Source organism: Lissotriton helveticus, chromosome 9, assembly GCF_964261635.1.
Source record: "Lissotriton helveticus chromosome 9, aLisHel1.1, whole genome shotgun sequence".
In the NCBI taxonomy this organism is placed as follows: domain Eukaryota; kingdom Metazoa; phylum Chordata; class Amphibia; order Caudata; family Salamandridae; genus Lissotriton; species Lissotriton helveticus.
In genome coordinates, this window is record NC_136070.1 from 341,752,547 (window position 1) to 341,780,409 (window position 27,863).

The 27,863-nt window shown below is 43.1% G+C and overlaps 1 protein-coding gene across 2 annotated transcripts in view; it reads right to left on the minus strand.

Moving 5' to 3' along the window:
* The window catches only part of FBLN5 (fibulin 5), a 390,190-nt gene that overhangs the window by 107,822 nt on the left and 254,505 nt on the right, over positions 1–27,863 (minus strand). For both annotated transcript variants that reach the window (XM_078660068.1, XM_078660067.1), the window contains exons 8-10: positions 24,904–25,026; positions 23,296–23,422; positions 16,212–16,407 (exon numbers count right to left, since the gene is read on the minus strand). In XM_078660068.1, the coding sequence (XP_078516194.1) occupies positions 16,212–16,407; positions 23,296–23,422; positions 24,904–25,026 (446 nt within the window). The remainder of the gene's footprint in view (positions 1–16,211; positions 16,408–23,295; positions 23,423–24,903; positions 25,027–27,863) is intronic.

Here is a 27,863-nt window from a genome sequence, read left to right on the forward strand (position 1 = left end):
ATCAATTTAGGCTTAGGTTGTAAGAATTAAATGACTAATGTTATTGTACAGACTATTCACCTTCCAAATGGGTTGGAGCGAGGTAAATTGGCACCCACTTTATTGTATCCCCTGCCATTTTTTAGAAAGTTCATTATTCATAGACAATGACAGTCTAACCAAGTCTAGCCAGGCAACCTAATATATATGAAAGAACAAAACCCAGTGGCGGCTCCTTCATTGGGGCGTGGGAGCGTCGCCTCACTGCTTTCTCGTAGTGCGAGAAGGCAGAAACATAAAATGGTAAACTACCATTTTATGTTTCTGCTTCTCACACTGTGAGAAAGCAGAAGTGCCTGGTTGGGGGCGGGTGGGTGGGCTGTCCTGCTCCAGGGCTGGGGGGGAGTGGCTTTGCCCACTGTTGTGGGTACTACCTGACTGGTCGGCCCCAGGACCGACCATCTCAGTCATGTGCACTCTCCCTTTTTCTCTATGTAGGCTGCTGCATGCAGCCTACATAGAGAAAATGGCCCAACTGGGGCGCTCTCCCCTGCGCATCACCAATCACAACGCTGCCATTGCAGCATTGTGATTGGCTTAGGGGAGCAGGAGAAGGGAGGCTGCCTAATTCGCGCCAGGACTGGAGCAGTAGGAGCTAAGGCAGCGGTGGCGCATGTCCCGGTGTAAGGTACGTTTTTGATTTTATTTGAATTTCCATCCCGCTCCCCACGTGAACCAGCACGCCTCCCCCGCAACCACCTGAGACCCCGTCATGGGACGGATTGAAGGTCCAGAAACAAGATGCTGCGAGGTCCTGCCCATCCGGTGTAATGGTATGTAAACCCCAGCGCAATAAAAGGTCCTAGGCCTGGTCAGGCCGCTCAGATCCATTGTAAAGTACTTTGTAATCGCTTCTCATTGGTCCAGGATGTTCTAGGGGTTTGGGGTGATGCGGTGCACAAGGTTCACTTAAAAGTACACACGCAAGGACCGGTTAAGACGGGAACCGAGGATGGACAATTGTGAGCACGGGACCTGCATAGCTTTGGGCACCAGCTCGGTAACAGTTGGTCCCCTTTAAGCCTCCGTGGAACCCCATGCACGTCCACCCCACGCATCTCATCCAGCAAGATAGCCCAAGGGTTCGCACACCTGCTGAAAAGAGGAGTATCTTCTTGTTACAGGGATTCAAGCTAGCAAGGAAGCTGCATCTATTGACTGTTTGGGGATTATGCTGTCATGCTCTTTTCAAAGACACGCAACTCGAGCTCTTGCATACTTTTATTTATTTAATGCGACTTGCTCTCCTTACAGTTAGCTGTCCCACACTGAGGAAACTCTATAGGAGAGGAATAGAGGCTTTTGTTCGAGACAACTGTAGCCTTCATGAGAGAATGCAGAATGCAAGCTGCAGTTACCTAACAACATTTGCGTCACATAAAAGTGCCACCTAAATCGGTTGATAGCGTGAAACATATTTTGCTAAGTAGAATCTAGAAAACTATACTTTTAAATAAATTGCATGTCGTGGTGGGTTCTTGAACTTAGCAGACATTTTGTATTAGACTGTAGCGTTAAGTTATTCTAGCCTAATACGTCTCTTATAAAGATTCAGGTGAGCTCCTCATCGCTTTAACAACAAATTTAAAAATGCCAGAAGTTACCTTTTAGGTAAATGCAATTAGTCTGACTTTAATTGAAAAATCTACATTTTGGTCCTTAGCTCATTTCTACTGCGATTTACTGTACACTCTAAATGTTTCCTTTTGAATGTTTCCAGTAGTTAAGGGACAACCAACACACACCGTGTGGTACTGATGCAGAGGGTGGGTAAAATCACTGCAGGCCTGACAGTGACCTCAGCTACTTTCACCGCGCCCGGGAGGGAGACAAACATTTGAGATTATGTGATCCGGCTTTCTCCCTCCTGATCAGCGGTTGTCACTGTGTGAGGTGGCTCAGTAAGGACAGGGGATAAGCGCCAAACAGCACCACCTATGTGTATTTTGTTTAGCTCCTCGACCTGGACTTGAACCAATGTCTAAGTGGTATTTTACTGCCACGTGCCATTCTGACACTAGCTTTGAATTCAGTGAATGGTGTCCTCTTCGGGGGTGGAACAATACAGTTAAGTACAAGCATTGGCATAGCCAATAGGACTCGCTTTTGGGACCTTATAAGTATTTAGTTATGCAGCACAATATCCTTGGTGCAACAAAATAAACTGTTGCATGGCTAAACACTTATAAGGTCCCAAAGGCGAAACCTATTGCTATGTCAATGCTTGTTTTAAAAGAAGCAAATCTGAAAAATGTAAAAGTGGGGCTGGGAGAACACAGGCGCAAAAGCAAACAGACCTAAAGCAGTGTGCAGCTGCTGGCCCCTTAATAATTTGTTTTTTTTAAAGATAATATACAAAAATATAAAGAAAACGCAAGTAGGAGAGTGAGAAAAGCAAAGCACCCTCACAGAGTGTAGAAGGCATATTAAAAAAGAAAAAGTAGTCCCTCCCTACCAGTCAAGGGTGGAAGGCTAGAAGTAAACCACTGGAGTAGGTATATAAATCTGAAGTGCTCCTGGGGAGGGGAATAAGAATAGGAATGAAAGCTGTCTGGGGGATCGGGGGACTGAGATAAATAGGAAATGCATCCAATCAGCAGCAATGGGTCGATTCAAAGCCTGCTCTATGTACTGTATAGCAAAAAAATAGGTCTTTAACAGCAGCTAAATGTGTCTAAGGGTCGGGATCTAAAAAACAGTGGCAGTCAATCAAACAGGCCACCACCAACAATTCTACACGCACACAAACAAAGCCCACAATTTCCACCAATGAGAAAATACACAGTATCGCCAAGCAACATCTACAGGCCTAGATGAGTATGTATATGTTTGGATAAGGAAAAGCGCTCAACAGAGTCAAACAGATAATGGCTGAGGGATCAGGGTGACAGAGAGGAAGTATCAATGCCATGAAATACTCTCAGGTTAGCAAGGTACTGTATGTTATAATGGAGGGTGCGGAAGTTCGCTCCAGAGGTGGCTGTCTGTAGGCACTGGGTGGGGTGCAATTTGGTCCCGTGAGCACCTGCAGTATTATAGCACCTGCAGTATGCCAGCACCTTCCTGTTCTGGAGACATTATTCCCTTTGTACTCTTATGGTCGAGCACTTCCAGCACACGTTAAAGAACACAGAACACAATTCGGGCTTAATAAGTCACCGCTGGAACCTACAGCGCTCAACAAATTGCCCGTTAAATTTGATTGATCGTGCTGTACGCCTGAATTAGATATTATTTTGTTTTTTATTGTACTTTACCCCCGGAGTACCAGCAGTGTGCAGAGATTAAACGGCGCTGTAAAACAGAACTAGGATTTCATATGGGGTGACATATCAGACAGGAATCCAACACGTGTGGACAGAGATGCGGCTGTTAATGAGGCGGCAGATGTGTCCGCAAGACTGTCAGTGTTCATTGGATGGCAGGCGGGTGGTAACGACACCTGCACGTTTTAGCGCAGAACAAGAACGCCGACCTATCGCCTGCTATTCTATATCGGAATGCGGGGGCATTCCAAGTGCGTTCAGCAGGCCAGAATGCACAGCAACTCTAAAACACAAGTTATGCTCCTGGCTTGGGCTCTGTCAGCCCAGGACACCCTGTCATCAACAGATCCCTTCGCCCTCGGGGTGCCATGCTGTCATCATCGCTGTGCTTCCCGCACTCTCCCCCGATCTGGTGACCAAGGGAGCCTCGCGACCGCGGATTGATCTGCTACTGTCATCCGAGGGCCTTCACCGAGGACAATGGCCACTGCCTCGAGCCTATTAAAACTCAATCTTCGACCCTTTCACTCCGACCCAGCGCTAGATGATGCCCCGGGCGCGAGGCCAGTTAAGAGGCCCGACCTTGTCTGAGGCATTAGTGGAAAATTCCAATCCTGCCCCTGCGCACTGGGTCAAACACCTGAGGTCCGCACCAAGACGTAGGGGGGATGGGTGAGAGATGAGTGATGTGCGAACGAGAGGGGGAAACGTAGACGGGAGAGCGTAGCCGTGGGCGAGGCTAGAGAGAGGCGGCTAAGAGAGAGACCCCGAGTGAACGGGGAAATGAACAAAGCTGGATGTGGGGGGGGAGTTGTGGAAGACCGACAACAGACGTACGTGGCCGAGCGAAGAAATGTGGGAAACTAAATCAAAACGTGTTGTGGGATAGTGACGCACACACGTCCGGTCCTAGGTAGCTTTCGGCGCCGGATGCGCTGCACCGCAGAGGCGGACTCAACTCTCCCCGTTCTACCCGGTCACCGCCTCTGCCGTTCTGCTGCCCACTAACACAGCAAAATGGACTGGCTGTGTCACCCAATGGCGCTGATGAAGCACAACAGGTGAGAGGAGCCGAGTCGGAGCGAAAGCAGGGGGAGGTTGCGCACGTGTGTGTCTCTCGTAAGTGAAGCGAAAGCGGGGGTGGGGCTGCCTGGCTGGCTGTGTGTGTAAGCAAGTCTGCGCAAGCGCGTCTTAGATAGAAGCACGTCCACCAACCACAGTCGGCGCGTGCACTGGGCTGTCTCCCTTGAGAGGCATCTCCACAACAATAGGTCTAGAGAGCGAGACCTAAAAAAGTGCAGGTCGCTGTATATTAACAGGTCAATTTAAATGATTATATGCAATATATGTGATATCTATGAAGAGAGATGCTCTGTAAAAATGAAGTCATAAGCACAAAAAGCAAGATACAAATTCTTTCACCCAACAAACTGTTTTTTATCACACAAATGCACATGCACGTTATTTTAGTCGACATTTCAATTAATTGTGTCCAAAAGTAACATGTTATAAGATGGCCGCTACTATTTTGAAAATAATTTTAGCCCATCATTGTTGTTTACTTGGATCCTGTGAGGCTTCACAGTATGAAATGATCGCAGTGTTTGCACAGAACCTGGCATTGACAAAGCCGTAAGGCGAAACGCTTCTGTTAGGGGGTTTGGGGGCTTGCAATAAAGCACTTTGAAAACGGACACCTGTGTGCTTTCCTTGTCGACGTTGGATTGAGACACCGAAGTTTGTTGAACATATATATATATATATATATATATATATATATATATATATATATATATATATATATATATATATATATATATATTCATTCCGTTAGGTCCACAAGGCGGGCTTCCAGGCGCTCTAGGAGCGGTGCGCTAGGAGCGCGGCAGAACCAAGCCGCGATTCAAATTATTCCAGTTTTCCCCGAGGGGAAGGGTATCTCCACGCACTCCTGGATACTAGTTAAAGTATATAGTCATATAACCAAGAAAGTAGTTCAGTCTTCGATTTATTATATTTCAGCAAGCCAGCAACACCTGACGCGTTTCGGTCTCTACGGAGACCTTGCTCACAGGAAAACATTTCTACATTTTTTTGGTTAGTTTAAATAAAGTGAAAAAATTACGAACATCCTCCATTGCGTTACATCACTTCCTGTTGATAACACAGGAATTCTGGGACATGTAGTTTTTCAATTATTTCATTATCAAAGTAAATTATTAACTTTTTGAAACGGAGTTAGAAACAATAATTTTTCTTATGCTGCTTGAAATCATATTGTTCATATTCAACCCTCTAGTGGGACTTCCATATCAAGTTACCAAAACCATTGTGATCACGTAATTTACTTATATCAACTAAGTTTTCTAACTCATATTCGCTCATACAACCCTCTAGTGGGTGATTATAGATTATTGTTGTTCATTCACAATTCCATTCTATATGTCTTGTATCTGCAATAAAGGAAATTAAACAAAATATTTCATATAAAGAGAAAATTTGGTTAAAAGGTTACTGAGAGAGATAGTTCATATTCGTTTCCTTTTCAATACAGTTTTAGAGTTCAAAGATGGCAATGAAGTTCTTCATCCAAGTTAATCCCAAGAGGGTTCATGGTTCGAAAGTTCATTATATGTTTTGACTCCTTTTGCCTCATTATTTTCTCACGATCTCCTCCTCTTTGATTTGCTCCCACACTTTCAATTCCATAGAATGTTAGTTCTTTCCAGTTGCCCTTATGTTCCTTTTCCATGTGCTTAGCCATGGCATTACTTCTGTCACTGTTAATCGTTGCACGGACATGTTCCAATATTCGTAATTTGAGCTCTTTTTTTGTGCTCCCAATGTATTTGAGTGAACATGGGCACTCTAGCACATAAATTACAAATTGTGTTTTGCAGTTTATCAGTTGGTTAATTGTCCAGGTCTTGTTGTTTGCCATTTTTAGTTCTTTGGTATTTTGGGCAATACAGCACACCTTACAACCCGAGCATTTATAGAAACCTTTGGACTTATACCAAACCTTTGTTTTAATCTGCTCCTGAAAGTGGCTGGAGATTAGTTTGTCTTTTAAATTTTTAGCCCTGCGATACGTTACATTTGGATGATCTCCTACAATTTCTGCAATTTTTGGGTCCATGTGCAAAATATGCCAATTTTTTCTTAGGATTTTGATTATCGAATCATTGGCTGTTGAATGTGTGGTTATAAATCGAATCTTTTGGTCCTCAGTTTCTGGTTTGGGTTTTTCTTTCAACAAATCAGTTCTGTTGATAACGGAAGATCGTGTTAATGCATTTTGAATTGTGAATGGCTTGTATTTACGTTTTTCAAATCTTTTACTTGTCAATTTCTGGTTAATGATCCAATCCTCCTCTTTTGAGCATATTCTTTTGATTCTCAGAAACTCCCCGTATGGGATATTACGGATTAAATCTGGCTGGTGAAAACTTTGGGCATGCAGTATTGCGTTCGTCGCTGTACTTTTACGATGCAGTGTTGTTTGTATTGTGTTATTTTCGATGAAAATCTCCGTGTCTAGGAAAATCACTTTTGATTCGCTGATTGTGTAGGTAAATTTGAGACCAAAGTTGGAATTGTTCAATACTTCAAAATAATTTGCAAACTCCTCCTCCGTTCCATCCCAAATCAAAAGTAAATCATCGATGTATCTCAACCAAGCTATGGTTTTTGATACCGACACATCATTTTCACATCTCCAGGCCCATGTTCTTTCCCAATGACCCATCGTTAGGCAGGCATATGATGGACTAAATGAAAAGCCCATTGCAGTGCCCTTGGATTGTCTATACAATTCATTTCCAAACAAAAATACATTTTGATCCAGGCACATTGAGATCATTTCGAGCAACATCTTATTGTGCTCTGCGAATTGAACGTTCCTATCCATCAAGAAAGATTTACAAGCTTCTATGCCAATTTCATTCTGAATGTTAGAATAAAGGGATATTACATCCATTGCTATAAGTTTGTATGAAGGTTGCCAAGGGGTATCTTCCAATCGCCTTAACAGGTCCCCCGTATCTTTCACATATGATGTTAAACCCTTCACATAGGGTAAAAGGAAAACGTCCAGATAATTTGCAATTGGTTCCAACAATGCACCTTTTACTGATATTATTGGCCTCCCTGGTGGTTTCGTGGGGTGCTTATGTATTTTGGGAAGGAAGTATATGGTTGCCATTTTCGGGTGTGGTGTTTGGAGATATTTATATTCATCACTGTCCAATAGATTTAATTTGAACCAATTGTCCAGCTTGGTGTCTAGTTCTTCTTTTTGTTTCACCAATGGATTAGTTATCAATTTCTGGTAATATTACTTATTGCGGAGTTGGGAGTATGCTTCCCGCATGTATGTTTCCTTGTCTTGGATGATGACATTGCCCCCCTTGTCAGCTATTTTTATTTCAATAGTGTCATCTTTTTGTAATTGATTGAGCGCTTGTCGTTCTTCCCTCGTGAGATTGTCCTTTTTATGAGGGATCTTTAGTTGGTAGAGGTCTTTTATTACACATTCGTGGAAAAAGTCTATTTTATTTCCTGGCGGTAATTGCGGATAGAATTTGGATTTGGGTTTCATATTTGAAATGCCAGCTCCCAATTGAACTGCATAGTCCTGTATTTCTCTTCCACTTTGTTGCGGGTCCTGGCTAAGTTCCATTAAATTAACAAAGTGTTCCGCATCCCTCATTGGTATTTGCATGGTTGGTTGTGGGACTGTTCTTCTCCAACTAGCCATATCGGGTTTGTCCACAAACAATTTCGCTAACTTAATCTTCCTGATATATTTATATAGATCCACACGTGTTTCTGCTAGATTCATGCCACTGGTAGGACAAAAATTCATGCCACGTTTAAGTAAATTCAATTCCACATCTTTCAAATTTTTTGAGGATAAATTAATAACCTGTAATTCATGATTATCATCTGTAATATCCATGTTTAATGATTCCATTTCTTCCTCATGTTCCGTGTCATGGTTCCCACGCGGTTTGCGCCAGTATTTTGTGCTGCGTTTGCGCCTGCCTCTTCTGGTTTGTTTTGTGGCGCCTTTCCACGGCCTCTCCCTCTTCCTCTTTGAAACGGTTGACGGGGCCCCATTGTTTTCTCCCAATTTTTTTGTTGAAACGCCAGTTTCATTTCGTCTAAAAAGGCACTTTTACTCCTGCTCCTCCTTGTTCCTCTTCTCCTCCACTCGCACCCGGTTCTGTTGATAAGCTTGAGGCTAGAGAGGACATGCTTCCCATGGTCATTATATTTTCCAGATTATTTTGTCTAAATTGGTCATATTTTCTTGCATATGTAAATATGCGACCTTCCTCATAGTCCTCTTTGTCGCGTTGGAATTTGGACATTTTTCTTAAGCGTACACTTTCTTCGTGCTTATCAATATATTGTTCCAGATCTTCCTTGAACTTTTTCATTTCAGGATTTAAATCAAGTGTTGCCAGTTCTTTTTCTATGTCTTTCAGTTGTTTTGTGGTTCTTTCTAATGCAATTTCGATATGTTTCACCAATATTTGCATTAAATCTAGCGATGAATTTAGAATAAATTCACCCCATTCGCTTAAAAGTTCGTTACTAGTATCCTGATGGTTAGGCATCAGGCTGATGCGTAGGCCACGAGGCACTCGTTTCACTTCTAGATACTTTTTTAATGCTGCAACTTCCCACCATTTGTTGATTTCCTTTTTGGAAAGTTTTTCCCAAGTGCGTAATTTATTTTTAAGATCAGTTTTACGGACACTGCCACTTGCCTTTTACCCTATGTGAAGGGTTTAACATCATATGTGAAAGATACGGGGGACCTGTTAAGACGATTGGAAGATACCCCTTGGCAACCTTCATACAAACTTATAGCAATGGATGTAATATCCCTTTATTCTAACATTCAGAATGAAATTGGCATAGAAGCTTGTAAATCTTTCTTGATGGATAGGAACATTCAATTTGCAGAGCACAATAAGATGTTGCTCGAAATGATCTCAATGTGCCTGGATCAAAATGTATTTTTGTTTGGAAATGAATTGTATAGACAATCCAAGGGCACTGCAATGGGCTTTTCATTTAGTCCATCATATGCCTGCCTAACGATGGGTCATTGGGAAAGAACATGGGCCTGGAGATGTGAAAATGATGTGTCGGTATCAAAAACCATAGCTTGGTTGAGATACATCGATGATTTACTTTTGATTTGGGATGGAACGGAGGAGGAGTTTGCAAATTATTTTGAAGTATTGAACAATTCCAACTTTGGTCTCAAATTTACCTACACAATCAGCGAATCAAAAGTGATTTTCCTAGACACGGAGATTTTCATCGAAAATAACACAATACAAACAACACTGCATCGTAAAAGTACAGCGACAAACGCAATACTGCATGCCCAAAGTTTTCACCAGCCAGATTTAATCCGTAATATCCCATACGGGGAGTTTCTGAGAATCAAAAGAATATGCTCAAAAGAGGAGGATTGGATCATTAACCAGAAATTGACAAGTAAAAGATTTGAAAAACGTAAATACAAGCCATTCACAATTCAAAATGCATTAACACGATCTTCATTTATCAACAGAACTGATTTGTTGAAAGAAAAACCCAAACCAGAAACTGAGGACCAAAAGATTCGATTTATAACCACACATTCAACAGCCAATGATTCGATAATCAAAATCCTAAGAAAAAATTGGCATATTTTGCACATGGACCCAAAAATTGCAGAAATTGTAGGAGATCATCCAAATGTAACGTATCGCAGGGCTAAAAATTTAAAAGACAAACTAATCTCCAGCCACTTTCAGGAGCAGATTAAAACAAAGGTTTGGTATAAGTCCAAAGGTTTCTATAAATGCCCGGGTTGTAAGGTGTGCTGTATTGCCCAAAATACCAAAGAACTAAAAATGGCAAACAACAAGACCTGGACAATTAACCAACTGATAAACTGCAAAACACAATTTGTAATTTATGTGCTAGAGTGCCCATGTTCACTCAAATACATTGGGAGCACAAAAAAAGAGCTCAAATTACGAATATTGGAACATGTCCGTGCAACGATTAACAGTGACAGAAGTAATGCCATGGCTAAGCACATGGAAAAGGAACATAAGGGCAACTGGAAAGAACTAACATTCTATGGAATTGAAAGTGTGGGAGCAAATCAAAGAGGAGGAGATCGTGAGAAAATAATGAGGCAAAAGGAGTCAAAACATATAATGAACTTTCGAACCATGAACCCTCTTGGGATTAACTTGGATGAAGAACTTCATTGCCATCTTTGAACTCTAAAACTGTATTGAAAAGGAAACGAATATGAACTATCTCTCTCAGTAACCTTTTAACCAAATTTTCTCTTTATATGAAATATTTTGTTTAATTTCCTTTATTGCAGATACAAGACATATAGAATGGAATTGTGAATGAACAACAATAATCTATAATCACCCACTAGAGGGTTGTATGAGCGAATATGAGTTAGAAAACTTAGTTGATATCATAAGTAAATTACGTGATCACAATGGTTTTGGTAACTTGATATGGAAGTCCCACTAGAGGGTTGAATATGAACAATATGATTTCAAGCAGCATAAGAAAAATTATTGTTTCTAACTCCGTTTCAAAAAGTTAATAATTTACTTTGATAATGAAATAATTGAAAAACTACATGTCCCAGAATTCCTGTGTTATCAACAGGAAGTGATGTAACGCAATGGAGGATGTTCGTAATTTTTTCACTTTATTTAAACTAACCAAAAAAATGTAGAAATGTTTTCCTGTGAGCAAGGTCTCCGTAGAGACCGAAACGCGTCAGGTGTTGCTGGCTTGCTGAAATATAATAAATCGAAGACTGAACTACTTTCTTGGTTATATGACTATATACTTTAACTAGTATCCGGGAGTGCGTGGAGATACCCTTCCCCTCGGGGAAAACTGGAATAATATATATATATATATATATTTATATATATATCTATATATATATATATACAGTTTCACAGATTACCCACAGAGCAGGGCGCACTCACTGATTGGCGTTTCATCAGGATAAGGAAGAGTCAGGTACATCCAGCGTCTGCAGCAACGTGACGCGTTTCGAGTATTCCACCCTTAATCATAGATCGTTCCTGCCACCAGTTGTTGCTTGGGGAGAGCGGGGGACGCAGCGGGACTACCTGTCCCAGGAGGCTGCGAGCAGAGGACCGGCAGCCCCACCCCCTGGACACCGGGAAATCACTAAAATACTTCTCGCGCCTCCCGCTTCGCGGGAGACGCATCGTTCCTGCCACCAGTTGTTGCTTGGGGAGAGCGGGGGACGCAGCGGGACTACCTGTCACAGGAGGCTGCGAGCAGAGGACCGGCAGCCCCACCCCCTGGACACCGGGAAATCCCTGAAATACTTCTCGCGCCTCCCGCTTCGCGGGAGACGCATCGTTCCTGCCACCAGTTGTTGCTTGGGGAGAGCGGGGGACGCAGCGGGACTACCTGTCCCAGGAGACTGCGAGCAGAGGACCAGCAGCCCCACCCCCTGGACACCGGGAAATCCCTGAAATACTTCTCGCGCCTCCCGCTTCGCGGGAGACGCATCGTTCCTGCCACCAGTTGTTGCTTGGGGAGAGCGGGGGACGCAGCGGGACTACCTGTCCCAGGAGGCTGCGAGCAGAGGACCGGCAGCCCCACCCCCTGGATACCGCGGAGGATATATTCGACGCCTCATTTCCGGCGCGCGGGCGGCGCCGGGCTAAGCCCGGGACAAGGGCGGGACCATCTAAGGCCATCGTAGGCCAGAGGAGGCCGGGCCGGGGCATCCCCCTTGGAACTGAATTAAGAAAAGAGGGGAAAGGACCGATGGTACAGACATCCTTTTGACTATTTCTACTGACATATAGGTTTCTCCCAAGTGTCATAGTAGCGGGACTGGCAAACTTTTAATTGGGGAGGGGATATTGCTCCAGTGTCCACCATCAAAAGCCAGTTTGCTATGACCTGTAAGGGGGGCATTAGAGAATCCTTCAACCTGAGTAAGTCGCTTAGGGGAACAATGGACTATTACATTAAGAGCTCTGTCCTCCCTATTGCCCGCGAATTAGAGAGAATAGAGCGGTCACCAGTTATGGATAGATCCCCGAGTGTGTGTTTGTCCCCACAGACTACTGATCCAACTCAAGCCATTTCATTACTGGAGGAACTAAATAATATGTGTGTATCCACATACGCTCCTGTGGAATCAGGAGATCTTCAATCTAGAGCTCCCATTTCCCCTATAGCAATGCCTAGCCCTAGGACCAGCTGCTCACTTCAACTTACCCAAATCTCACAGGGTACACCACATGCAACAGGCCCAATAGTAAACTCTCATCTCGCTGTTGCTACCCAGGTTTCCTCTACTAAAAGGAAGAGAGATGGGGTTAGACAAACGGGGAGGCAGGCCAGGCAACATACGCTAACTATAAATTCCCCACTCCCTAACACTCCTAGCATTGTAACATCTAAAGTATCTACCAATGCCTCCTTACTGGCCTCGCTTGAAAATATGATAAAGTCAATAATCTCTCCGTTAATTGACAAAATGACCAGTCTAGGGGATAGGCTTTCGGGGGTTGAGGAAGCAATTAAGGCTAATTCCCTACTTTTAAGAACCAAGGCAGGGCCCGCTCATCCATACTTTTTGGGGGGAAGGACCAGGCAGTAAATTGTTGCCGGCTCTCCAGAAAAGCGCTTTCATGCACCTACAATTTTGTTTTTTCCTATCGAACAGTTTAAGTTGTGCCCCCAATTTAGATAGTCCCAGAGCTGAGACCTATTGCCTTTGCCAATGTGTAACTCTCTGTTCCTCTCTTTCTCCTTACACCCCTGCCGTGCCTCCTGCAATAAACTTCCAGGCAGCTGAGGAGCGTGGCAGGGGCGGCTCTGGGTCTTCAAAAACGTACCTTAATGGCCCCAAAAGTAGCCATTTTTAAATTTGTCGGCTCAGATTAGACGTGAAGGCACATAATTATCCCAAAAGGTTCACAGTCAGGACAAAATGTACTATTTTAACTCTAATTCTGAAATACTTAGGGTACAATTCTATGAATGACTTTAGAATAATAAGTTATTCAATCCTCGACTAGTTAATGCTTTTAAATTTTACCTTCCCTTCGCTTTCAAATGGTGCCATAGAAATATGGCTCCTATTAAAAAAAGAAACAGACTTAATGAAACAGCACACAAGAGCTATTCTAATGCTTGATATGTGTGTTAGTAGTTCATCTGTCACCACCAAGTGCTTGCCGCGTGCAGTGATTAAAAATATGGAAGGCACCGAGGAATTACCAAATGGGACGTTTCAACATACAGAATAACGCAATCTTAACATAAGTACTATATGTCGGGTGGGGTGAAACTTTGTATCTATTGATCAATCTAAAACAATAAACGGCAAAGACCTACCAAAAAATGATGGCTGTGACCCCCACTCCGCCATGGTTTCAGGTGCTTTGCAGAGAGAGGGCATTTTAAAGAGTAATGTCTTTCTACGCTGATGACCTCCAGCTCGTCTTTGATCTGTCCACTTCCCCTCTTTCTGTCTCTAACTTCCAGTCCACCATGACCTTCATCAGGGACTGGATGAACCACAACCATCTGAAATTGAACCCGGACAAAACCGAGCTGGTTCTCACCGGTGGTCCGTCCAGTCCCTGGAATTCCCATTTCTGGCCCCCCTCTCTTGGTCCCTCCCCCACTCCCTCACCTACAGTTAAAACACTGGGGGTTAAAATCAACAACCAGCTCACTCTTCACTCACAAATCAGTACTGTTGTTTCCTCCTGCTTTCTCACCCTCCGCACCGTCCGCTCTGTCTCCCGTTTCTTCTCCCCACAGGCACTTAAGTTGATCATGGCCGCACTGGTGATCTCGAGGCTAGATTATGCCAATGCCATCTACAACGGCATCCCAGCATATAGCCTGCGGAGACTCCAGTTGGTTCAGAACCAGGCGGCTCGCCTGGTCTATGGTCTCCCACGGTACCATCACTCCACACCCCTCCTTAAAGAGCTTCACTGGCTCCCTGTTAGAGAACGTTCCCTGTTTAAGACCGGTTGTATGGTCTTTCAGGCTCGACAAGGCACTGCCCCTGCCTTCATTGCCTCGTTATTAAAGGAATACGTCCCCACCAGAGAGCTTCGTTCTTCCTCCAAATCCCTTCTCCAAACCCCACGTTTTAAACGTAAAAAGTGGGGTGGCACCAACTTCGCTACCCTTGCCCTCACTTTTTGGAATTCCCTTCCTGATCATCTCCGCTATGCAACCCATTATCTTTCTTTTCACAAAGATTTAAAAACTTTTCTTTTCAATCAAGCCTTCCCTGTATAATTGCCCTTCCTTACCCACTACAGGTCTTATTTTCCTCAGGTGTCGAACTGACCACTAGCGCCAAGAAACCGTAAGGTGCACGCTGCGCTGTATAAATGTTTTAAATTAGAAATTAGAAATTAGAATTTCTCCAAGAGTCTCCAGAGGATTTCAGCTAAAAAGAACTAACTGAGATAATATGTCCCATTAACGTCACTGGGAACGATTCCCAAACAAATGAATACAAATATAGGAATACAATTTGAGTAGGATTTTCTGGAATTCACACAAGGACGATGCTCTGAAAAAAAAAGTTGTCTTCTTCACACTCTCAAAGAATATCCACCGAAGGGGCAATGCACAGGGTGAAGTTTAGTGTACAATTCCACATACACCTATTTAGTTCTGCATTATAACTTTTTTCATGTGGGGGAATCCCTTCTATACCCCTGACACAATGGAGGTGTTTGGCCACTTGTTCACTATAATTGGATGTCAATCCATCACGCTTTCAAAACTTAAGTGAGATGTTTCAGTGGGGTGGGACAAACATTTATGAAGGTTTTTGAACGCTCACAATGGGGTGCTCCCAGCATTCCTAGTGGCCTGCCCAGTGACCCTCTGTAAACACCCGCTCCCTCGAGGTCCAAAGTTCACATAATTTACATTGTGTTATTATGCAACATTACATCAAATTACAAGAAATCACGTGAAATGTAAATATGGCATATTGTTCAAATTTTTTTACCATAGAGTTATTATTTGCATTGTTCTGGTGCTTCCGCAACAGGATGTTTTACCCGAGGGACAACCAATTATGACATTTAGCATAATGGTGTTATTTCATGCAAACAAACATGCCACGCGCTACTGGAAATTACACTAATTATGCCAGCATAATTGAAATTCCACCCTGTTTTGTAAATGGCAGAAATTCTGTCTCTCCTTCCTACATCGAATTTACTGATGTAGTTGGTGAATATGTATAGGCCCTCTTTACAAGTTAGGAACAGGTGAGGGATTTACCACATATGATAATATACTATTACCCTAGTGTAAAGTACTTATTACCATGTGAGGCAAATATCTCCTATTCTGACTTTTTACCTTTCAAATGAGGTATAACTTGTGGAATCAGTATTTAACACACCAAATTCCGCATGTTACACCTTTTTTACAGACTTTGTACTCAGATAAATTTAGCCAGGTTTGACCTGCTGGAATTTATCAAGGAACAACTTCGAGGATGTGATAATTATAGCACAACTCGTAATTCAAATCTCTGTACAGACATGTTTGCAGAGGGATCGGAATTTGTCCCTGCACTTGTAATCAAGGCCTTAGAGTATTGAATTTCCTCAAATCCTCATCCTGAAAATCATGATTTTGGAAATGTCAACCACAAAGTACAGTTTTTCCAACAGTAGATCAAAACAACCAGGAGTGCTGTGAATACAGCCAATGTTTTCAAGGGGGAAAGTTTCTGGTGAAGAGGGCAGGCCCCGCTTCAGACCATCTAGTTCCTGTTTACAAACCGAAACACCAAGTGCAGCTTACCCTCATGTAGAATTCTCTGCCTTCATTCCCAGACTTGATTTGGAAAATATAATAGGCACCAGGGTAGCGGGTTGTTGCTTGCATTTGGAAGATATCAGTTGGAACACTGCGCGTAGACACCATGTCCATATGCCTGTGCACGATGGTAAAAGGTTTGTCGCGGCATCCAGTATTTTCAGCTGGGCACATGCACCGACTGGAAGAGAAAGGGAGGGTTATTCCTTTTATCCTCAAGTGATCCCAGATTGCAATTGCCACTTCAACATACAGAAAAAAAATATATAGTATATATACATACATATTTATATATTAATATATAAACATTGCTGTCTGCTGCTGAGGGGCTATAAGGGTGGTTAGTGGCCATTAATTTCATTTGCAGGCTAGAGCTGCAGAGCATACATACACATATTTCAATTGTAATCTAAGTTATTATTTTCTAATGGGTGTTCGGCTTACACCTATCAATTATTTACAAAGGGACAAAAGGCAGGAATGACCCACGTGGTACAGATATTTTATGCAACCATATATCTGTAGATGGTACCCTACTACACCTATTTTGTTTTAAAAGAGGTGTTAATATCAAGTAACTTAATAATATCTACTTGTGAAAACTGAAAGTATGAGTCAGGCACCAGTGGCAGCTGGTGATCTTTGAAAGTGGTGGGTGTAATATTTGCCCTACATTGTGCCGAGTGACACTGACCCTTTCCAAGGGAGAGTTCAGTTTATTCTCCCAAGAAAGTTTTTATTTTTTTAATTGAGTCAATTAGTGCTTTGTAAGGCACAATTCCCATATTCCTTTGATAAAAGCCTTAGAGTCTGATAGGGCCCCCAATAAATATTCATGGCCTTTCATGGCGTGCTAAGACAAGTGAAAGTGATGCTACCCTTGAATTGACCATATTTTGTTTCACAATATGCTATGGGTGCACCCATATGTCAAAATTATCTCCACTATGCCAGTTCCAACATTTGTCATGGGTGCCCATCCATATGCTTACTTCCTACTTAGGCTAAAAATTACAAATATGCAAATGCCAGAATGTTGTCAGTGGTGCCATTGATATATGTACAACCCTTATGTCAAAAATATCTCTAGTATGTCAGAGGAAGCATTTTGTCGTGAATGTCCCCCTCCCATATGCCATGGTTGTCCTCCATTGTGCTAAGAATTGCCTTCAATGTTCGAGCACCAGCATTTTGCCACTGGTGTCCTTGCAAAGAATTTCCTACAGTATGCCAGCACCAGCATTTTTTTAATATGGGTGGCCCTATGCCAAAAATTACCTTCAGTTTAGCAGTGCTGCCATTTGGCAGCGATTGTTCCATATGATGAGTATTACTTCTACTACCGTATTTCCGAAACTGTGTGTATCGATCTATGGTGGGACGTAAACGTCAGAGACGTTTTAAGGCATGGGCAAAGTGGGCTGTGGCCCAGAGCCAGCTAAGTTCCCGCAGACTCTTACCCTGATGGCTTTGGGTCATTCTTAAACAGATTGTTTTAAGTACTGTTTCCTTTTAATATATTATTGATGTGGGTGATGTGTGAGAGTCTATTACAGACATTTTGCAGAGAAATGTGTTTGTTTTATGCAACATCCACAAAAAAGGTTCTTGTAGATCAAAGCAGGACCACATATGAGAAATGAGATGATGTCAGAGATTATTTGCAATTATATTAGTGGGCTGCTATTGTATTAAAATATTGAAAACACACATCACCACCCCTGAATATTAGATGTAATAATTTCAGAATTTGGACGAGTGCGTCAGTGCACTGTCAGTGACATAAATGTCTGACCAACGAGCTAAAATTGGATGATAAATTCAAAACTGTTCCAAACAGGGGCCCCAAAAATATGATCGGCCCCGGGCCCCCAAAATCCTTAAGATGCCCTTGGTAAAAGTCGAAGCAATAAATAAAGATGGCTTTAAATTCTGTATTTTATATTGTCATATTTGCTGTGCTTCAAAGACAGAGGTCAAATGTCAAGCTATTTCTTCGGACAAAATGTTCCTTATGTTTTTAACATGGGGATCAGTTGTCCTGAGACTTCTTTAAAACGCTGGACAGCCTCTTAATTTCATTGGTGCGGGTGAGGAAAAAAAGTAGAGTGGCGCTCCCACTACTCAAACTTGACCCGGAAGAGGGGCTATGGGGCTATTTGACCACAAGCTTTACTACTACGCCACTACAACCCAGCACATTGGGTGGCGGAGGACGACAATTGGGAGAAGCACTTGATCATGGGCACCTGTGGGGTAATTCCATTGATGCATTCGCCTATGATGGGGTCGAGAGCAGAACGCCACCTCCCGTATGTAGTTCATCAGGTCACAGAGATCTGGGAAAGGGCGATCTGGTGAGTAATAAAGAGACCCCCCTTTTACTCAGGAATTGGTCACATGGACGCTGTTGCCTTTTAATCACATCAGCGTAGCTATGTCGGTTGCACGTTGGGAGAGAGGGGGATGCGAGGCACTGGGGAGTCTCTACACAGGAGAGTGGTTCCTCAACTTTGCGGAGGACCGAGAGGCTTTTTCCGTAGGGAGTGCGCAGTTCCTCCAATATGCAAAAATAGCACATACAGCAAGGGAAATCTGGATGGAATGTCATAAACACCACAGCAGACAGAGATGCCACAGATACTATTGATGGCGAGGTCGACACGTCACTTGGTGTTTATAAGGCTCTTAAAATTGACAAGGTGAGAATTGAATCCAGGGCCCAGCAGGCCTGGAGGAGGATCATGGGGATTGATGTTTACAAACTCCTCACATTTTGCAGTCAGAGAAAGAAAAGTAAAGTGATTTATGTGACAATCTTGCTGGGGTACAGAGAGTGTGAAAGGAAAGGCTGTTCTTTTTAAACTCACAACAGACATTAAATACCTGTAAATGAATTGTACATATTCAGCAGTTAGGAAAGCAAAAATGAAGCACATTTTCTTTTTCAAATCTGAAGTGTGATAGAAACAAAGATTTTAATGGGATCAAAACAAATCAATACACTTTACCTAGGAATACACAAATGAAAAAATATTTACCGAAACCTGATTTCCACATGTTACCATTCATGTGCAATACAGTTGTATAATTAAAACTGTATGTCTGTTTAAATTTAGTAGCAATTCTATGAAAAATGTGCTATCTGTAAATGACATTGCGCTGCCCCACAATGCTTTACTTACTTTAAAATATCACCCACCTCATGTCCGTTATAGCTAGGCAGGTACCAAAGGTATGTTGTGATAAAAAGCGGGTAATAGTTGTAAAAAGTTGGGAATCACTACTATAGTGTGCTAATGGCAGTATTTTATCGCAGGCACCTGTCATGCTATGAACCATTTCCAGTATGCAGGCACCAGCATTGGGAAACGGCCTCTACAAGGGGCCGTTTCCAATCATAGCCATAACCACGCATGCATTACAACGCATGCGCGGTTGCAACGAAAAGCCTTTACCACGCATACCTTTACTACGAAATACGTAGTAAAGGCATGTATGCTAAAGTAAAAAAAAGGGGGGGTTCGGGGAGTCTCCCCCCCCACAAAAAAAAACGCGGGGGTTTAAAAACGGAGTTTGGGGGGCCTCCCCCCCCCAAAAAAAACACAACTGAAAAAGAAGTATAAAGAAAAAGATGTGGAGGCAATTGGCGTCGTAAGAGGAAATGGAAAAACAGTTTGGCTTCCTCATAACAACGTACAATGTCACCACGGAAGATCAAGGAGAGGAGAGAGAGGTAAGGAGGAATGAGGGGATGGTGTCCTAGAGGGGTAAATTTAAAAGGTACATTTTTAGGGGGAAAATCCTTTAACATGAAAATGGCATTTACATGCATGGTTTAACAACGAAATCAGGAATTTTCGTGGTAAAGGATATGCGTGGTGATGGCATTTGCGTTGTAACGCATGTGTGGTAAAGGCATGCATTACAACGGAATGTGTTGTAAAGTCATACAACCACCAGCATTTTGCCATGGCTGCCAGGGCAAAGGAAAGACTCGAAAGCTTAACATCACATTCTCACAAATGCTCACTTACATCACTCACTCACGCTGATTCTCACACACTGACATTCATTAATTCTGACTCACTTTTACTCTCACTTATTCATGATCTCACTCACTCATACTTTGACTCATTCATGCTTTCTCACTGATTCACACTCACTTGTCATTCTCACTCAGTCTCGCTTCTTTTCACTAAATAGAAGTCGTTCATTTGCAGTCACTCACAGGCAGACATTTATTCATTCATACTTTCTCACTCAATACTGAGTTGCACTCACTTTTACTTTCACTCACTAATTCTCATATATTTTCTATCACTCTGACTCACCCATTTTCATTCACAGCTATTGCACTTATTCATTCCCACACATCCCACTAACACCTCCCTCATGCTCATTCTTATTCATCATTCTTAAGCACTCACTTGCAGCCACTTTTTCTTTCATTCACTCATTCTCACTCACCTGACTCACTCGCTCTCACTTACTGACAATCTCACTAACTACCTGCCACTCACTCGCACACCTGTCCACACATGCAAACAGACCCTCATGCTCACACATAAAAATGCTCTCTGTCGCAGAAACACACTCTTATCTGCACACAATATACATTTGAAGTCATTTTATTTTACGTATCTCAGCTGCCAGTGAATGTCTCATTCCAACCCAGGTGCTTTATTTATTTAATTAAGCTATCAATAAAAAATAATTTTCACTTTCAGGGTAAGAACAAATGGGCAGAAAACAAGTAAGGTGGAGCCCCGATGCCCATTTAGGGCAAGCTGCACCTGTGTTTTTGGCAATCACCCAGCCATGTGTATTAACAACAAGGAGGATGAACTCAGGAAATATTATGGCCTGTGTCCTAAAAGTGCTTCTTAGTATCTCAGGAAGACCCTTAAAATGTCAGATCTTAAGGTGGACCAGTTTGGAAGCATTGGAGAGAACAAACTCAGGGAAGGACGAAGAACAAAAAGCAGCCTAGACAACAATGTTAAAGCCAGGCCTACTCCATTCTTTTCTTTCTTTCTTTCTTTCTTTCTCTCTCTCTCTCTCTCTCTCTCTCTCTCTCTCTCTCTCTCGCTCTCTCTCTCTCATCCATTCTGTGTCTCTTTCCTTCTTTCCTCTAGCTCTCTTCCCCCTCTAGCGCCCCTCTCTCTCTTTCTTTCTCTCACTCTCGTTCTCTTATCTTGATCTCTCTTTGCCTCCTCTCTCTTTCTGCCACTGTCTCTTTGAAAATAAACCCCATGGAGCAAAACAAAGTGACAGAAGAACCTGGAGCAGCCCATGGGCTGTAAAAAACAGAATTCATCGGCTCCAGGCCCCAGAAAAACGCCTGATGGAATAAGGGGCCGCGCTGGCCCTTGGCAAGATCCTGATTACACAGGAGAGGGACGTGCTTACATTTCTCATGACTGACCGACGTTTTGGCACATAATGCAGATGTTGGCCACAACCGAAGCACAGTAAATCACCACAAAGACGACTGCATTGTATTCTAGCATCGGCGATGCTGTTGTGAACCTCAAGAGTGTTCCATCTATTCGTGAAAATCCTTTGGAAAGGCGAGTTCACCGGAAAAAAAAATCTTTCTTTACAATAAAAAGGAGGAATGGTTCAGATCGAGATTAAAAACAACATGATAGCACTACTGAGATTAGATAAAGAGCTAGAAGTAAGCATCAGAGGCACCAAATGGGAGTCATTATGGTACAACTCCAAAATCACATACAAAGGGAAGACGCTAGGCAGCAAAGAATGGCTCAGCAGAGGTATAACCACACCGGCACAACTAGAGGCAGGGAACAACCCACTCACCTACAAGACGATCCAACATACAACTGGCCTACCGGACAAGGAATTCTACGAGTTCCTAAGAATCAAAGCAGCCATCACCAAAGCGAACCTTTCCAAACACAAACCAACCATCATACAATACGCACAGAACCTTAACACAACAGGCCACCAAACAGCGCAGATCTACAAAATAATCACACCACGCACCACCACTCTGAACGACAAAACGATAGCGTTCTGGGAAGAGACCATCCACAGACCGCTAAGTGAAGAAGAGAAGGCCAGACTATGGACATCAGCGTCCAAAAACAAGATCACACCACAGCTAGCACAAACAAAAAACTGGATACTACACAGATTACACTGGACACCGGCGAAACTAGAGAGCGTGGGGGCCACCGACAACAGCGAATGCTGGAACTGCCACAAAGCAAGGGGGGACCTAGCCCATATGATATACGAATGCCCCAAAGTCAAAGCGTTCTGGAGCAAAGTGTACGACCTAATAGACTCGATCACGGGCTGCCAGATACAACGAGGGCTAGCAGGGATAATCACCGGATTCCTAGAGCCACAACTCCAATCCAAAGAAATACGAGATTTGGTAGACATGCTCCTAGCGGCAGCTGTTAAAAATATTCTGGGGCACTGGAAGGACTCCAGCAAAGCCACTTTCAAGCGCTGGTTCAACTGGGTAACATTCCTCCGAGCGGCAGACAACATCACCGCCAAGCACAAGGCGGCGAACCACACAGCCAAAGAAGACATGTGGGCAGCCCTAGACGAATATCTGAAGCTATAACCCCCCCCCCCTCTCTTTTCTTCTTTCTTTCTCTCTCTCTTGCTACCACTGAGCAACACACATGTAAAGCAGCCCAAGAAAGACAACTGTATAAAATGTACATGCGAAACTTATTCAATTCAATAAAAAAAAATTGAAATAAAAAAAAAAAAACAACAACATGACTCGGCCTTCCATTCTGCAGAGGGGGGTAAACTGATGCCCATAAATGTGGGACATAGTAACCGCTTGTATTTACAGTACTTAGAAACAGCAGGAGTGCAATATTTAGCATGATAAATAAAACAAGTGTCTGTTGTGTCATCTTTGGAAAGCAATGGCTTCATGTAAATGAATTCTTGGTACTGCATTACAGAAGTCAGCTCTTACAATAATTTTGCATGCGTGTTTGTTTATTTCTTGAAGCAGGACGCACGCGGCTCACGTGAAACTCCAGACAACACTGAGTCAGCGGAGGCTTACTTGTCATTGATGGGCATGTAGGGCTCCTCGCACCGCACCGGGTCCAGGCACTTGTAGGCGCCTTGGATGTTGAGACAGGTTTGTTGCACCGTACACGTGTTGTTTCTATTCTCACATTCATCGATATCTGAAATTCAAACGTGAGAGATTACACGAGCCTCATGGAGTGGATTCATTGAGTGTGCCTTCTAGGAGCTTTTTCAAAGAACCGCCTTGATCATTGCATCGAGAAACCCAAGAAGCTGACGCTTCTCCAAGATGTATCCAATATACGATAGAATAGCTAGCGCAAAACAACAAAAACAGATTAGGATCGACTTTTTGTGACTGTTCAGGCTTGTCAGAAGATAGTGCGAGCGCCGGGGCCAAAAGTTGATGCAGGGCCCTGGATGTTTCTTCCATTTTAGCCAGGTGCCCCATGAAGCACTTTTGTCTAAGTGTTTAAAAAATGTACTCGGGGAAAAAGAAAGACTGGCCTCTGACGCCATCTAGTGGTCCGGCCGCACAAGCTGCCTTATTATTAAGACGGCAACTTTGCTTATAATAAATGATCTATAATACAAGTTGCGGATGGGGCATTGTAACCCCTTCGTCTCACCCTCCTTTGACGGTCTCCAGTTAAAATCCAGAAGGTGATCTTGAAACATAAACAGCCTGTCCATAATGTATGGTAGTGATTCTTAATCTGTTGTCCAGGGACCCCTCGGGTCCACAAAACCTACTCGGGATATTCATGACTGCTTAGAATTTCACATGGTATTACCAGATTAATAAAGTGTAAATAAATACAAACGCGAAATGTAAAACTGAAAATGTTAAAACCTTCTATAAATGTGGAGGAATTTAAAATTGGAGACTAAACATTATGTTAGTGTCCTCAGATTGATTAGTGGGAGCAGTGCAATGCATCAAACAGAATATAATATGGACGATAGGTGGCCTCAAAGGAATTTAGAAAAGCTTCAACCTTCCTATTAACATTTTTTTTGGGGGTATTTGGGAATTTGAAAAAGTATTTAATAATTTGTATATTTGCTTGCTGAAGCTTATTTCTTAATTTGTGTGGATTGTTATGCAGGTGAATTATTGGAAATGCTTAGATCGTGGTCCCTGGCTTCCAATAATGACTCAATGGGGGTCCCCAGATTCCAATTGTATTTTTAAGATGGCATTTTTTTTTCTAAAAACGATAGGAGCCATTGGGTAGTTTCGGAAAGGGCTCTGAAGAATTCAAAAAGGCAGCAAAAACAACATCATGACAATCATAATATTGCTAATGAGATAATGACAATACTGAAAGCAATGAGAGCAGTCGCAGTAGGTGGTGTATATTGACCAATTGGGAGCATGCGCAGTGCGATAAGAATGCTTACACCTAGGTAAGCAGACCATGCTTAATGTTCTAGTATTAATAAGACCCATTTATGATATTTTATATAAAATTGGAATCTTTGTGGAATTAGTTCATTATTTTTTCTTACACAGAAAAAGTATCAAAGAATGCAGCATTAAAAAGAGCACGGTGTCTGCATCAATATGGTATATTTACGTATAATGGTGTGGGATGCTGTCTTCTTTTTTATTTTATTAGGGTGTGGACATCCTTACCTTCGCAACTGCGGCTGTCGTCAAGAAGCAAGTACCCTGACGGGCAGGTGCAGTGAAAAGACCCGGGTCCGTTCACGCACTCGTGCTGGCAGAGAAACTCCGAGAAGCTGCACTCGTCCATATCTGGAAAGGCAGAGAAAGATTCATGTGCAGGATGTAGTTTCTGATGACACAATGGCCAAATGTGAACATCTGAACAGGTATAACTGAGCTCTTTACCAAAGAAAGGGTGAGGGTGCTTGGAACGGTCTGTAGCAATTGGTTGTATGACATTACAACGCGGGCTTTTTACCCCACATGCCATTACAAAGCGGGGATTACAACGAAAGTTGTTACAACGACTTTCGCTGGAGGGCGCTGGATAGTTGAATAGTTTAATTTTCTATTCCAACTCCAGCCCACGTTGACAGTAGGGAAGGTGTTGGATAGAAAATTAAACTATTCCCTACCCAACAGCGCCCTCCAGCGAAAGTTGTTGTAACGACTTTCGTTGTAATCCCCGCGTTGTAATGGCAGTGCGGGGTAATCCCCGCGTTGTCATGGCTGTTCCCCATAGCAATCGGATGTGGGCAGTGCTTAATTTGTAAAAGAATAAGTCCCTTGGCTCAATTATTATTATTATTATTATTAAAGCTTTCCTCAGAAGCCCGTGGCTGGCATTATTCTGGCGCACCCTGCACATAGCAGAAGGGGCTTTAGGTGCTGACATGCGTAAACCCCGGAAGGAGATGTGCGATGCATTATGTTGTAAATGAAAAACAAAAACATAAAAAATTTATATATGTAAATGAGGGTGGCTTCTATATATTTCTCGTCGTGCGAACATAACTGCATCATCAACATCAATTAACCCAAAATGCCAGGGGTAAAGAAGGTGACATCACACATGCTTTGATATCTAAATACTTCACATGGTTTACCCCTTGTTTCACCCTCAAGCCCTCAAGAGAGGAAGAGCAAGACTTGGAAACTACAGAAAGTAAACATGGCTCTTAGACTCTCTTCTTCCTTTCTGACTCTTGAGAACAGGCACAGCAAGGCCGTATCCGGACAGCCAATAGGCAAGTCTGGGCAGCTTCTTCCTTTCAGACTCAATGGGCACCAGTGGCAAGCCTGGGCTGCCACTTCCTTTCTGACCCCTGAGGCCATTCACAGCAAGGTACTACCAGGAGTCCCAATAGACAAGACTCAAAAGCCACTTCTTTTCAGACCACTGAGAACAGGCGCAGCAAGGAGGTACCAAGGGTACCAATCAGCAAGACATGGCTACCACATCCTTTCTGGCCCCTGAAGCCACCCATAGTAAGGCAGTACCAGAAGTACCAATGGGCAAGCCTGGGCTGCTAGTTCTTTTCTCCCCCCTGAGACCAGGAACAACAAGGCAGTATTTGGATTACCATTGGATACCATACAGCGCCAGGACACCACGTAACGAGGTAACAGTGCGCTTTACAAGTATACATACATACATTTGGCAAGTAAGGCAGTACCAAGGGTACCAATGGGCAAGCCTGGCTGCCATTTACTTTCTGACACCTGAGACCAGGTGAAGGAGGGGCAGTACCAGGTGTACCAATAGGCAAGACTGGAGCACCCAATTCTAGCCCTGGCTACCCATAATGGACATCCACGAATTGCTTCTAGGTGAAAAGTGGAGAAAGGCGGAGGGATGAGAGGACCATGTAGGAGGGTGGTGAGATCCGGGATTGATGTGTATTTGCAGATCCTTGTCTTGGTGCCAGTACTAGAAATGGAAATAGAGGAGTAAACAGGCCGGGTCTCAAGTGCAGTAGAAGAGCACATTGTGACATTGTAGTGGAGCATTACACCATAATGGAAAGTACTAGTGTAATACACGTCATGGTAGAAGGTGCATTCAAGAACATTTCAAGGATTATCATCATTATAAACTAGTGGCCTGTGCTCCTTCCGGTCTGAGGTGCCATATCTGCTGATGGCTTCAAAAGACCTCTCCTTATAAATGTGCCATCCCTCAGAGTCTAGGCTTTGCCTTTTGTGCAGTGTTTTACTGCTTGAAAGCACTGTGCTGACACATGTCAAGATAGATGTACCCAACCAGGGCAGTTTATGAGGTACCATTAAAGGAGAATGCATGCTGATGCTAATACGTTTAGTGCAAAAAGAACAGATGATGGACGAAATGCTGAACAAATCAAACATTCACCCTCATTCACAGATTTGGGTTACATCCATTGTTTTTTGTACGGCACGCTATTCCAGTTCAGACCCACCCATAGGCAAATTAGTCTTGACCCTGTTCCCTAAGGGAACAGTCCAGCCCGAACTGCCATGCCAACTCCTCCCTGGACCAGTAACAAGCACCTGAGACCGGTTTGGGGTACCACCCCATATCAGACAGGCTAGCTTGAATCTGGTGGTATAGCGAGCATGGGACCCATGTCCGGGCATACCCTTGCCACTTAGGGCAAAAAATGCAAATAGAACAGATGATCAACGGAAAGATTAACAAATCAAACATTCACCCCTAGAATGTTTAAAGCATTGGCAGAACTGTCTGTGAAGGTCTACAAAACAGTTTTCGCTTGCTGATGATTGTAGGGCAGGGTTGTGCGGGCATGTCATCCATGCAGCGGAGTGCTGTGTGTAGGTTTTCCGTACTAAAAAACACGTGTCATGCAGGTCAGGATAGAGACTCCTCAGCCAAACTATGTTTGGCACCTCCCCGGCAACAATCAGGGACGCTGCTGCTTTTGTAAGTAAGAACTCATCCTTCATATTATTGCATGATTTGTACTTAGTATACACTGGCTGGATTACCAGGCCTTCTCTGATCAACCCCTGTTTTTGGTGCGCACACAGAGAGCGCCCCTCTGCTCCTTTGGCTATGTAGCTGCCTTTATGGTGAAGTCCCTTTATTAACTTTAACAAGACTAGCTATAAAAGACAACTTCCAGGTAGATCTCCGTCTCTTTCCTCTG